Source organism: Xenopus tropicalis, chromosome 5 (genome assembly GCF_000004195.4).
Source record: "Xenopus tropicalis strain Nigerian chromosome 5, UCB_Xtro_10.0, whole genome shotgun sequence".
Taxonomy (NCBI): Eukaryota; Metazoa; Chordata; class Amphibia; order Anura; family Pipidae; genus Xenopus; species Xenopus tropicalis.
The window spans coordinates 147,585,073-147,600,139 of record NC_030681.2 but is presented as its reverse complement, the minus strand read 5'-3'; the positions used below and the strand labels follow the sequence as shown (position 1 = coordinate 147,600,139).

At 49.5% G+C, this 15,067-nt stretch overlaps 1 protein-coding gene across 2 annotated transcripts in view; it reads left to right on the top strand.

Moving 5' to 3' along the window:
- Nucleotides 1-15,067, top strand: part of runx2 (RUNX family transcription factor 2) — a 157,440-nt gene that overhangs the window by 66,734 nt on the left and 75,639 nt on the right. For both annotated transcript variants that reach the window (XM_012970171.3, NM_001135116.2), the window contains 1 exon segment: nt 13,421-13,707. In XM_012970171.3, the coding sequence (XP_012825625.1) occupies nt 13,421-13,707 (287 nt within the window).

The following is a 15,067-nucleotide window of genomic DNA, read 5'->3' as shown; positions in this document are numbered from 1 at the left end:
TAGATAGATGGCTGGATAGTAAATAGATAGATAAATAGATAGATAGATAGATAGATTGATAGATAGATAGATAGATGATAGATAGATAGATAGATAGACACATAGATTATAGATAGATAGGTAGACCAACAGATAGATGGCTGGATAGTAAATAGATAGATAGATAGATAGATTAGATAGATAGTAGATAGATCAATAGATTATAGATAGATAGATGATAAATGATAGATAGATGGATAGACCAATAGATAGATAGATAGATGATAGATAGATAGATAGAAAGATGATAGATAGATAGATAGATAGACACATAGATTATAGATAGATAGGTAGACCAACAGATAGATGGCTGGATAGTAAATAGATAGATTAGATAGATTAGATAGATAGTAGATAGATCAATAGATTATAGATAGATAGATGATAAATGATAGATAGATGGATAGACCAATAGATAGATAGATAGATAGATAGATAGATAGATAGTAAATAGATAGATCGATAGACAGATTAATTGATTGATAGATGATAAATGATAGATAGATAAATAGATAGACAGATAGATAGATAGATAGATAGATAGATGGATAGATAGATAGATGATAGATAGATTCATAGATAGATGATGGACAGATAGACCAATAGATTGGCGGATGGATAGATAGATAGATAGTAGATAGATAAATTATAGATAGATTAGATAGATGATAGATAGATGGCTGGATAGATAGTTAACAGATAGATAGATAGATAGATAGATAGATAGATAGATAGATAGATTAGATATTATACAGATAGATCAATAGATGATAGATAGATAGATGATAAATGATAGATAGATAGATAGATGGATAGATCAATAGATAGATAGATAGATTAATTGATGGATAGATAGATGATAAATGATAGATGATAGATAAATAGATAGACAGATAGATAGATTAATAGATAGATGATAGACAGATAGACCAATAGATAGATTGGAGAGATAGATAGTAGATAGATAGATGATAGATTATATAGTTTTGATCCATAAGGAACCACGTGCTACAGGTAAAGGGATCATGTAGAACCTTGTATGTTAAACAGAAAGCCTTATTCTTTGATTCTGTGTTGGGGGGAGGCTGGGAGTTGCAGTTCAGCAACATTTGGGAAACCAAAATTAGGAAACAGCGATGGCAAAAATAGAAATGAAAAAAAAGCAAAAGAGTGAGAGCAGCGAAACATTGTGGCAGTGAATGGGTTACTGGCGATGCTGCAGCCCCTAGCGCCCTGCGCTCACACTCGCCCAGTGACCGGATTCCTGCCTCCTGCAGTCTGAGTTGGGCGACAGCTCACCCCTGTGACGGAAAAGTTAATTTTTTCCTATATTCCAGCAGCAGATGCAGATCCCATTGGCAGGAAAATGACTAAGTTCAGTAGTTTTTTTCTGCTGACCCCTCAGTTTTAGTTGGTTTCACCCAACAGAATTAGCATTAATCAGCGAGGGCTATTAGGGCACCCACTTTATATACTGTAAATAAATGAGTTAGGGTATACTCACACACAAGCCTGTCTGTATTCCCCAGTCCCTTCCCAGAGGCTATTATCCCCCCACTGCTACTATAGGCACCATCTCTCCCTACTATACCTGCTATCCCACAGCCCCAGTCCCTTCCCAGAGGCTATTATCCCCCCACTGCTACTATAGGCACCATCTCTCCCTACTATACCTGCTATCCCACAGCCCCAGTCCCTTCCAGAGGCTATTATCCCCCACTGCTACTATAGGCACCATCTCTCCCTACTATACCTGCTATCCCACAGCCCCAGTCCCTTCCCAGAGGCTATTATCCCCCCACTGCTACTATAGGCACCATCTCTCCCTACTATACCTGCTATCCCACAGCCCCAGTCCCTTCCCAGAGGCTATTATCCCCCCCCACTGCTACTATAGGCACCATCTCTCCCTACTATACCTGCTATACCACAGCCCCAGTCTCTTCTCAGAGGCTATTATCCCCCCACTGCTACTATAGGCACCATCTCTGCCTACTATACCTGCTATCCCACAGCCCCAGTCCCTTCCCAGAGGCTATTATCCCATTGCTACTATAGGCACCATCTCTCCCTACTATACCTGCTATCCCGCAGCCCCAGTCCCTTCCCAGAGGCTATTATCCCCCCACTGCTACTATAGGCACCATCTCTCCCTACTATACCTGCTATCCCACAGCCACAGTCCCTTCCCAGAGGCTATTATCCCCCCACTTCTACTATAGGCACCATCTCTCCCTACTATACCTGCTATCCCACAGCCCCAGTCCCTTCCCAGAGGCTATTATTCCCCCACTGCTACTATAGGCACCATCTCTTCCCTACTATAACCTGCTATCCCACAGCCCCAGTCCCTTCCCAGAGGCTATTATCCCCCCCACTGCTACTATAGGCACCATCTCTCCCTACTATACCTGCTATCCCACAGCCCCAGTCCCTTCCCAGAGGCTATTATCCCACTGCTACTATAGGCACCATCTCTCCCTACTATACCTGCTATCCCACAGCCACAGTCCCTTCCCAGAGGCTATTATCCCCCCACTGCTACTATAGGCACCATCTCTCCCTACTATACCTGCTATCCCACAGCCCCAGTCCCTTCCCAGAGGCTATTATCCCCCACTGCTACTATAGGCACCATCTCTCCTACTATACCTGCTATCCCACAGCCCCAGTCCCTTCCCAGAGGCTATTATCCCCCACTGCTACTATAGGCACCATCTCTCCCTACTATACCTGCTATCCCCACAGCCCCAGTCCCTTCCCAGAGGCTATATCCCCCACTGCTACTATAGGCACCATCTCTCCCTACTATAACCTGCTATCCCACAGCCCAGTCCCTTCCCAGAGGCTATTATACCCCCACTGCTACTATAGGCACCATCTCTCCCTACTATACCTGCTATCCCACAGCCCCCAGTCCCTTCCCAGAGGCTATTATCCCCCACTGCTACTATAGGCACCATCTCTCCCTACTATACCTGCTATCCCACAGCCCCAGTCCCTTCCCAGAGGCTATTATCCCCCCACTGCTACTATAGGCACCATCTCTCCCTACTATACCTGCTATCCCACAGCCCCCAGTCCCTTCCCAGAGGCTATTATACCCCCACTGCTACTATAGGCACCATCTCTCCCTACTATACCTGCTATCCCACAGCCCCAGTCCTTCCCAGAGGCTATTATCCCCCTACTGCTACTATAGGCACCATCTCTCCCTACTATACCTGCTATCCCACAGCCCCAGTCCCTTCCCAGAGGCTATTATCCCCCTACTGCTACTATAGGCATCATTTCTCCCTACTATACCTGCTATCCCACAGCCCCAGTCCCTTCCCAGAGGCTATTATCCCCCCACTGCTACTATAGGCACCATCTCTCCCTACTATACCTGCTATCCCACAGCCCCAGTCCCTTCCCAGAGGCTATTATCCCCCCACTGCTACTATAGGCACCATCTCTCCCTACTATACCTGCTATCCCACAGCCACAGTCCCTTCCCAGAGGCTATTATCTGAAAGCAGCAGAGAGTGTTACCCATACCTGTTATTCCAACTCTCCTAACAATCAACACATTGCTACAGACAGCTTTGCACAGACAGCATTATAAATGCTGACTAAGCAATAATAATGGATAAATCCAAGCAGCCCAGTGTGTCTCTGCCCTTATACCGGGCCCCATATAGAAGTAGAAATGGATTGGGCTTTAGTGATATATATATATATATATTATTACTGTTAAATAAACACTTGAATGCTGAGAGTGCCCAGTGCATTCTTCTCTGCATTAAATAAATGTAACCGGAGAGACTGCCTGATTATATGAGCAAATAAACCTACGCAGCGTTGAATTGCACAACCCGCTGGGGCTGAAAGGGTTACATTTTTAGCATACTCCAGAATCTTTATATTGGCATTCGTGAAGGGAAACGGGGGGCTTGAAGGGGGTGCAAGTTTTCAGAATGGCAACCTGGATACAGATATTGCAACTTCAATTAATAAAGGGATTTTTCCATCACTGGGAATAAATTGAGCGCTAAGGGGTTGGATCATGATGAGAAAGTTGTGATATGAAACCCCCCCTTTTCTTAAAACAACAAAGGGAAGTCATTATCTGAACTCTCTCCACTTCCTCCAATGGTTTTCCTTGAATATCTTAATAAGGAAGTGTGGAGTGCAGGGTAAATATACCTCCCCTTCTTATTAACAGAAGATATTTCATGTTCCTAGGCTGTTCTGAAAGCCAGGCCCACCCTGTGTCAGGGCAGCCTCCTAATTATAATTAGCCAGACAGGTAATAGAAGGGTAATAATGCACTGACATTATGTATGGGGTAAGTGGGCAAAGCAAGAAGGTAGCAAAGGGAAAGGGGCTAGGATGGAGCTGGGGGCTATACAGGTACAGGTATAGGATCCCTTATCCGGAAATCCATTATCCAGAAAGCTACGAATTATGGAAAAACCATCTCCCATAGACTCCATTATAAGCAAATAATTCTAATTTTTAAAAATGGTTTCCTTTTCCTCTGTAATAATAAAACAGTACCTGTACTTGATCCCAACTAAGATATAATTACCCCTTATTGGGGGCAGAACAGCCCTATTGGGTTTATTTCATGGTTAAATGATTCCCTTTTCTCTGTAATAATAAAACAGTACCTGTACTTGATCCCAACTAAGATATAATTACCCCTTATTGGGAGCAGAACAGCCCTATTGGGTTTATTTAATGGTTAAATGATTCCCTTTTCTCTGTAATAATAAAACAGTACCTGTACTTGATCCCAACTAAGATATAATTACCCCTTATTGGGGGCAGAACAGCCCTATTGGGTTTATTTCATGGTTAAATGATTCCCTTTTCTCTGTAATAATAAAACAGTACCTGTACTTGACCCCAACTAAGATATAATTACCCCTTATTGGGGCAGAACAGTCCTATTGGGTTTATTTAATGGTTAAATGATTCCCTTTTCTCTGTAATAATAAAACAGTACCTGTACTTGATCCCAACTAAGATATAATTACCCCTTATTGGGGGCAGAACCATCCTATTAGGTTTAAATGATGTGTAAATATTTTTTTAGTAGACTTAAGGTATGGAGATCCAAATTACGGAAAGACCCCTTATACGGAAAGCCCCAGGTCCCAAGCATTCTGGATAACAGGTCCTATACCTATAGCACTCTCCCTGTTTCACACCGTCACACCTTCTCCAGCAGGGGGCAGCACATACAGCAGAGACATCTACTACTCTGGACAGTAAAGCTTTGCCCCATTACTTGCGTCACATGAGTAGACATCAACCAATGAATTTCTTTTGTGCCAGGAGTGTGCTGAATGGATGAGGGTAAGAGCAGCCTAGCGGGGCACTTCTCTTGTCTCTCACCCCCACCTCCCTGAGCTTTTGATTTGAGTGTTAATATTGCATTGGGTTAAGTGTGAGTTGTAGTTCATTACAATGCAGCCAGAAATTATACTTGTGGAATCCTCAACACAGGCAGCAGTTATAAGGGTTATTGTGTGTGTTTGGGGGGGGGGGGTGTAAAATAAAAGATAGCAATGTGGTTGGTTTCTTAATTAAGGGGTTAATATAGCAAAACTCTGTGGCAAGTTGTGTGGCCACAAAGGTGGTTTGTGTGAAGTTAAGAATTGTCATTGTTTTTGGTAATTGAGGGGTTAAAGCAGAACCCATTGTGGCATGACAAGCCCTTCAGTTTATTGCATCTTCCTCTGGCAGCCAAAGAGTTTCACACTAAATCACAAAGACAGCAGCCTGCAGCATGCAAGAGGTTAATACCTGACACAGACCAGCACGCAAAGGGTTATGTGCACCAGTACATTGTAAGGGCACTCAGCAGTATATGGGTTAAGCAGCCTAAATCACTATGCCAGCACCCCTTCTGTGCCAAAGAGGTGGGCTACCAGCCTGAAGGGCTGCTGAGTCAGTTTCTGTAAAGGCTTAATAATAGCAGCAGCCAATAGGGCTAGGAATAGCGGCAGCCAATAGGGCTAGGAATAGCAGCAGCCAATAGGGCTAGGAATAGCAGCAGCCAATAGGGCTAGAAATAGCAGCAGCCAATAGGGCTAGAAATAGCAGCAGCCAATAGGGCTAGGAATAGCAGCAGCCAATAGGGCTAGGAATAGCCAGAGCATCAATGGCAGGAACAGAACATCCCCCCCCCCCCCCCCCCCCACACACACACACAGCTCAAAATAGAGTATTAATAACTGGAACATGTATTGCTCAATGGGCGCAGGAATAGCACCCAATGTTTGGCCCTGCAGCTGGGACACTGGGAGTTACAGTTTAACAACAGCCAGGGGGCAGGCATTTGTATCACTGATAGACAAGAAAGAAAGAAAGAAAGAAAGAAAGAAAGAAAGAAAGAAAGAAAGAAAGAAAGAAAGAAAGAAAGAAAGAAAGAAAGAAAGAAAGAAAGAAAGAAAGAAAGAAAGATATAGATCAATAGATAGACAGACAGATATAGATCAATAGATAAAGAAAGAAAGACAGAAAGAAACATCAATATCTAGATAGATAGACAGATAGATAGATAGATAGATGATAGATAGATAGATAGATAGAGATAGATGATGATAGATAGATGACAGATAGATGATAGATAGATAGATAGATAGATAGATAGATAGATAGATAGATGATAGATAGATAGATAGATAGATAGATGATAGATGGAGATAGATGATGATAGATAGATGACAGATAGATAGATAATAGATAGATAGATAGATGATAGATAGATAGATAGATAGATGATAGATAGATAGATAGATGATAGATAGATGATAGATAGATAGATAGATAGATAGATGATAGATAGATAGATAGAGATAGATGATAGATAGATAGATAGATAGATAGATAGATGATAGATAGATATATAGATATAGATAGATGATTGATAGATAGATAGATAGATAGATAGATAGATAGATGATAGATGGAGATAGATGATGATAGATAGATAGATAGATAGATAGATAGATAGATAGATAGATAGATGATAGATAGATAGATGATAGATAGATATAGATAGATGATAGATAGATAGATAGATAGTTACATAGTTACATAGTTACATAGGGTTGAAAAAAGACCATTGTCCATCAAGTTCAACCCATCCGAGTAAACCCAGCACACAACCTATACTAACCAATCTATACACTCACATACATAAACTATATATATACAACCAGTAATACTAACTGTAGATATTAGTATCACAATAGCCTTGGATATTCTGCTTGTTCAAAAACTCATCCAGGCCCCTCTTAAAGGCATTAACAGAGTCTGCCATTACCCCATCACTAGGAAGGGCATTCCCCAACCTCACTGCCCTCACCGTGAAAAACCACCTACGCTGCTTCAAATGGAAGCTCTGTTCCTCTAATCTAAAGGGGTGACCTCTGGTGCGCTGATTGTTTTTATGGGAAAAAAGAACATCCCCCAACTGCCTATAATCCCCTCTAATGTACTTGTACAGAGTAATCATGTCCCCTCGCAAGAGATAGATAGATGATAGATAGATAGATAGATAGATAGATAGATAGATAGATAGATGATAGATAGATAGATAGATAGAGATAGATGATGATAGATAGATGACAGATAGATGATAGATAGATAGATAGATGATAGATAGATAGATAGATAGATAGATGATAGATGGAGATAGATGATGATAGATAGATGACAGATAGATAGATAATAGATAGATAGATAGATGATAGATAGATAGATGATAGATAGATAGATGATAGATAGATAGATGATAGATAGATATAGATAGATGATAGATAGATAGATGATAGATGGAGATAGATGATGATAGATAGATGATAGATAGATAGATAGATAGATAGATAGATAGATGATAGATAGATATAGATAGATGATAGATAGATAGATAGATAGATAGATGATAGATGGAGATAGATGATGATAGATAGATGATAGATAGATAGATATAGATAGATAGATAGATGATAGATAGATAGATAGATAGATAGATAGATAGATGATAGATAGATAGATAGATGATAGATAGATGATAGATAGATAGATAGATAGATAGATAGATAGATATAGTCTAACCAGACCCACAAGGAAGCATGTGTTACAGGTAAAGGGATCAGAGGATAGATAAATAATAGACAGACAGATGATAGATATAAAGAAAGACAAAGAGACAGCCCTAATTGTGCCCTAATTCTTTGCCTCTCTGACACAGAGACAGTGACTTTAGGATAAAGGACAGAGAACCCTAACCATATAAATACACACACCCCTATAGATATATCCATAAGAAGCACCTCTGGACACTTGATGGCAGCCTCTCCAGCAGCCAGTGGGTTAATCCATTGCGCAATAGCAGCGCCCGGTGCCCTCACCCAGTAACGCGATGTACTGTGAGTAAGATGAGGGGGCAGGGCTGGGGGTATTATTGCTGGGCACACAGTGCTATGATGCGCAAAGCTTGGGACAAACATGGTATAAAAATGCCCCAGGGATGTGATAGCGCCCCCCAGCCATCCAAACCCCCCACACAGCACCCTACCCTGTGTCCTGGCAGCGCCAAGAGGTTGGGAGAGTCGCTGCTAATGCGCTGTGCTCAGGGAGGCGCAGGGCGCAATTGGTACGTACATTGTGTCATACAGTTCTGCCGTTTCCTCTTTACAGCTACTCAGCAAATGCCCCAGCAGCTCAGTACCCCTGCCAGGGTGGGTGGGGGGGTGCCGGCCTGCATTGTAACCCCCAGTGACCCCAGCGCCTGCTGATTGGCATGTGGGACTGGGGGGCACCTAGTGAGTTTGGCAGCAACAGGGGCAGGAACAGGGGTAGCAGCAGGGGCAGGAGCAGTAGGGGCAGAGACGGGCAGCAGGAGCAGGGTCAGCAGCAGGGGCAACAGTAGGGGCAACAGGGGCAGGTGCAGGAGCAGTAAGGGCAGGGGCAGCAGTAAGGGCAGTAGGAACAGGGACAGGAGTAGGGGCAAGAGTAGGGGCAGGAGTAGGAGTAAGGATAGGGGCAGGAGTAGGAGTAAGGATAGGGGTAGGAGTAGGGGCAGGGGCAGGACAGGGGCAGGAGTAGAGACAGGGGCAGGGGCAGGAATAGAGACAGAGGCAGGAGTAGGGGCAGGAGTAGAGACAGGGGCAGGAGTAGGGGTAGGGGCAGGAGTAGAGACAGGGGCAGGAGTAGGGGCAGGAGTAGGGGTAGGGGCAGGAGTAGAGACAGGGGCAGGAGTAGGGGCAGGAGTAGGGGCAGGAGTAGGGGCAGGGGCAGGAGTAGGAGTAGGGGTAGGGGCAGGAGTAGGAGTAGGGGCAGGAGTAGGAGTAGGGGCAGGAGTAGGGGTAGGGGCAGGAGTAGGGGCAGGAGTAGGGGCAGGAGTAGGTGTAGGGGCAGGAGTAGGGGTAGGGGCAGGAGTAGGGGCAGGAGTAGGGGTAGGGGCAGGAGTAGGGGTAGGGGCAGGAGTAGGGGCAGGAGTAGGGGTAGGGGCAGGAGTAGGGGCAGGAGTAGGGGCAGGAGAAGGGGCAGGAGTAGAGACAGGGGCAGGAGTAGGGGTAGGGGCAGGAGTAGGAGTAGGGGCAGGAGTAGGGGTAGGGGCAGGAGTAGGGGCAGGAGTAGGTGTAGGGGCAGGAGTAGGGGTAGGAGTAGGGGCAGGAGTAGGGGTAGGGGCAGGAGTAGGGGCAGGAGTAGGGGCAGGAGTAGGGGCAGGAGATGGGGTAGGGGCAGGAGTAGGGGCAGGAGTAGGGGCAGGAGTAGGGGCAGGAGATGGGGTAGGGGCAGGAGTAGGGGTAGGGGCAGGAGTAGGGGCAGGAGTAGGGGTAGGGGCAGGAGTAGGGGTAGGGGCAGGAGTAGGGGCAGGAGTAGGGGTAGGGGCAGGAGTAGGGGCAGGAGTAGGGGTAGGGGCAGGAGTAGGGGTAGGGGCAGGAGTAGGGGTAGGGGCAGGAGTAGAGACAGGGGCAGGAGTAGGGGTAGGGGCAGGAGTAGAGACAGGGGCAGGAGAAGGGGTAGGGGCAGGAGTAGGGGTAGGGGCAGGAGTAGGGGTAGGGGCAGGAGTAGAGACAGGGGCAGGAGTAGGGGTAGGGGCAGGAGTAGGGGCAGGAGTAGGGGCAGGAGTAGGGGTAGGGGCAGGAGTAGGGGCAGGAGTAGAGACAGGGGCAGGAGTAGGGGCAGGAGTAGAGACAGGGGCAGGACAGGGGCAGGAGTAGGGGCAGGAGTAGGTGTAGGGGCAGGAGTAGGGGTAGGAGTAGGGGCAGGAGTAGGGGTAGGGGCAGGAGTAGGGGCAGGAGTAGGGGCAGGAGTAGGGGCAGGAGATGGGGTAGGGGCAGGAGTAGGGGCAGGAGTAGGGGCAGGAGATGGGGTAGGGGCAGGAGTAGGGGTAGGGGCAGGAGTAGGGGCAGGAGTAGGGGTAGGGGCAGGAGTAGGGGTAGGGGCAGGAGTAGGGGCAGGAGTAGGGGTAGGGGCAGGAGTAGGGGCAGGAGTAGGGGTAGGGGCAGGAGTAGGGGTAGGGGCAGGAGTAGGGGTAGGGGCAGGAGTAGGGGTAGGGGCAGGAGTAGAGACAGGGGCAGGAGTAGGGGTAGGGGCAGGAGTAGAGACAGGGGCAGGAGAAGGGGTAGGGGCAGGAGTAGGGGTAGGGGCAGGAGTAGGGGTAGGGGCAGGAGTAGAGACAGGGGCAGGAGTAGGGGTAGGGGCAGGAGTAGGGGCAGGAGTAGGGGCAGGAGTAGGGGTAGGGTCAGGAGTAGGGGCAGGAGTAGAGACAGGGGCAGGAGTAGGGGCAGGAGTAGAGACAGGGGCAGGACAGGGGCAGGAGTAGGGGCAGGAGTAGAGACAGGGGCAGGACAGGGGCAGGAGTAGGGGCAGGAGTAGAGACAGGGGCAGGAGTAGGGGTAGGGGCAGGAGTAGAGACAGGGGCAGGAGTAGGGGTAGGGGCAGGAGTAGGGGCAGGAGTAGAGACAGGGGCAGGAGTAGGGGTAGGGGCAGGAGTAGAGACAGGGGCAGGAGTAGGGGTAGGGGCAGGAGTAGGGGCAGGAGTAGAGACAGGGGCAGGACAGGGGCAGGAGTAGGGACAGGAGAAGAGACAGGGGCAGGAGTAGGGGTAGGGGCAGGAGTAGGGGTAGGGGCAGGAATAGGGGTAGGGGCAGGAGTAGGGGTAGGGGCAGGAGTAGGGGTAGGGGCAGGAGTAGGGGCAGGAGTAGGGGTAGGGGCAGGAGTAGGGGTAGGGGCAGGAGTAGGGGTAGGGGCAGGAGTAGGGGCAGGAGTAGGGGTAGGGGCAGGAGTAGGGGTAGGGGCAGGAGTAGGGGTAGGGGCAGGAGTAGGGGCAGGAGTAGGGGTAGGGGCAGGAGTAGGGGCAGGAGTAGGGGCAAGAGTAGAGACAGGCGCAGGAGTAGGGGTAGGAGTAGGGGCAGGACAGGGGCAGGGGCAGGAGTAGGGGTAGGGGCAGGAGTAGGGGCAGGAGTAGAGACAGGGGCAGGAGTAGGGGCAGGAGTAGGGGTAGGGGCAGGAGTAGGGGCAGGAGTAGAGACAGGGGCAGGAGTAGGGGCAGGAGTAGAGACAGGGGCAGGACAGGGGCAGGCTGGGAAATGCTAATCGCTGTGCGCACCACATGTCTGCGCGTCTCCCCGGCACTCAGGTCTCTGTATATAAACCGCAAAAGCCCCTAATCAGCCCAAACCCAGCCTCCCGGAGAAAAACTGCGGCTTTCCCATCTGCAGACCGCAGCCCCCCAGCCCCCCGCAGCAGCGAACCTCAGGAAACACTGCCATCACCCCCGGCTTATTGACTAAGGAGTAGTGGGGGTTCCAGCAGGACTGGCTCCATGTAACGGACTGCACCGCCGGACTCAGCCGCTCTCCCCCCCCCCCCCCCGGGCAGCCTGGCTGGGATACGGCCCCGGGCACTGCGGGATGGGCACAATGAGGGCACTCAGGTACCGGCACTGATAGAGCTGGGGGTCGGGCTGGATTCCCCTGTCTGAAAGTAGCAAGAGACATCACCCAGGGAATGAGACTGTCCCTATTGCTATAGAGAGAGACTGTGCCTTCACTATAGCAACATCACCCAGAGACTGTTCCTTTCATCATAGAGACTTCAGAAAGAGACATCAGAGAGAGACTCCCCCTGGTATAGGAGGCATCACCCAGAGACAGGCAGCGAAGGGATACCAAATAGGCTGAGAGAGGGCAGCACCTATACCCCGGGAGTCTCTTAGTGACTGTTCCCATAGACTGCTCGGCTAGAAGCACTGGGGCAGTTATAGGGCTGGTACCCTGCGCCCCAACACTGACAGCCCCCCTACAATGACAGCCTGGCAGTGACTGCCCCACAGCCCAGAGAGGAGACAAAGGAGCCCCTTAGTGAGGGGCAGTCGGTACAGTGGGTACCCCAGTAGGTAGGTCCTGCCCCACTCTATTCAGCGCATCCTGTGTGTGCGGGGCATATCCAGTAGCACTGACACCCGGGGGCACAAGCCGGAGGGGACCCAGACTGGCACAGCCCAGACAGACAGAGGGAAGCAGCACAAGTACCCGGTGCCTGTAGGAGAGCGGAGGGGCAGAGGGGCACAGCCCTCGCATGCAGGCGGGATACTCGGTACCGCAGGGGGACCCACACTGGCACAACTCACCGGGAAACTGCTCCAGCAACAACGGAAAGATCGTCCCTTTATCCGCCACCGGTCTGAGCTGCCCCATACCTGCCCCAAGGCCACTCAGTCATACCGCTCAGCCCTCCAGCTGCCAGCCCGCCGCTCAGCCCTCCAGCTGCCAGCCCGCCGCTCAGCCCTCCAGCTGCCAGCCCGCCGCTCAGCCCTCCAGCTGCCAGCCCGCCGCTCAGCCCTCCAGCTGCCAGCCCGCCGCTCAGCCCTCCAGCTGCCAGCCCGCCGCTCAGCCCTCCAGCTGCCAGGAGCCTAATGTAACGCCCGGACAGTAGCCGCAGTACCGCTCCGCACTGACACGGACTGAGGAGCCCAGGCGCGGAACTGAGCTGCAAGCCTGGCTTATCCCATCTCCCAGCCCGCTCCGCGGCCGCACAGGGTTCCGCACAGGGTTCCGCACAGGGTTCCGCACAGGGTTCCGCTGCTCACAGCGCTCCGGGGCCGCTCCGCCAATTACTGCTCCCTGCACCCCGACAGCCTCACAGGGACTGCCCAGCGGGGGAAGCCGCACTCACTGTAACTGCCGCCCAGTCCCTCAGACTCGCTAGGGAGCCCTCCTGCTGCCCCACCGGTACCTGCTTGCCCCCCTGTGCCCATGCCGGGCACTGTGCCCTGTCAGTAAGTGGGTGCCGCATCCCCTCCTTGTTACCCCCCTGCTGCCCCCGCCTTGCTAATAACCCCTGGCTGTTGTGATGCGTATTCCCGTAGATCCCAGCACCAGCCGGAGGTTCAGCCCGCCCTCCAACAGCCTCCAGCCCGGCAAGATGAGCGACGTGAGCCCGGTGGGCGGCCCGCAGCAGCCCCAACAGTCCCAGCAGCCGCAGCAACAGGAGGGGGCGGCGGTCCCCCGGCTGCGGGCTCCCGATAACCGGACCATGGTGGAGATCATCGCGGATCACCCGGCCGAGCTGGTGCGGACTGACAGCCCCAACTTCCTGTGCTCAGTGCTGCCCTCCCACTGGCGCTGCAACAAGACCCTGCCGGTGGCTTTCAAGGTGAGTGCCGGGGGCTATTTACTAACCTGCCGCAGGGCCAGTGCAACTCGGCGCAATTCCCTCCTTCCCACCAAACATACCGCCTGCGCCCAAAATGCACCCACAGACTGTATCCAGCGCCACCCCGGTGCTGTGTATGTACAGCGGTATGGGCAACTTAGCGCCATCGCTATAAATAGTACATTTAGCAGAAGGCAGGTAGGTACGTGTTGCCAGTGAGCCCAGCAGTTGCCCCATCGCTTCTATACAGAGTGTATATATATAGTATATATGGAGCTAAATTAGCGTTATGGCTGGAAATAGCGCATTTACTAAATGCCCCCCAGACTCACAATGCAGGATTATTACCCCCATACTCCATTTCTATACTCACTTCTATCAGCTCATATGTTAGAATGTGTCTATATTGGGTCAGTGAGCCCAGCAGTTGCCCCTATCGCTTCTATACAGAGTATATATATATTATATATGGAGCCAAATTAGCGTTATGGCTGGAAATAGCGCATTTACTAAATGCCCCCCAGACTCACAATGCAGGATTATTGCCTCCATACTACATTTCTATACTCACTTCCATGAGCCCCTATGTTAGAATGTATATATATTGGGCATATTGGGAATATATGGGTCCTGTATTTCCATAGAGGGATCCCCATATCAGTTCTCTAAAGCTTCTGGGAGGAAATGTGCCCAAATGTGTCCCCAGTCCCTTATACACAATGTATCCATATTGTCACTATATATATATATATATATATTAGGGTCCAGGCAGCAGAATCCCAGATCCAGTTATACAGAACCAGAACCACTGCCAGTGCTCTATCCCTGTATATGGGAGATACCCCAAAGGCCCAGTATATCTAACTCAATTGCCCCCATCCCTGTTATATACATTTATATATACTGAACCCTCGTTAGACTGTATGTAGAATATTGCAGTTTAATAGAGACCCCTATTATTAAATCCCTATTATTATTAATGTGCCAGTGTCGCTGTGTTGCTGTGTAAACTTGGCACAGATGGCACATTGTATGTTTAATTCTATTCTTTTAACTGTGTGGAAGCGACTGCCCAGTGTAACATGGGGCAGAACTGCATAGTGCCGCTGTAGTGCCATTCCTACACATCTGCTGGGCACATTAACCAGCGAATGCCCATAATCCCATGCCAGCTTGGCTAGTGCTCCCCCAGTCACTGCTATATACTGGGCACCTATATACTAAACACCTTGTATCCAAAGGGGCAGCTGTTAAATGAAAGGCAGAATATTAAACCCATTCAGTGCCCCACAGACCCCCTGCCATGTACCCCATATGCCACTTTATCCCAGTGCCCAACTGCCAAGATCTGTACCAGGCA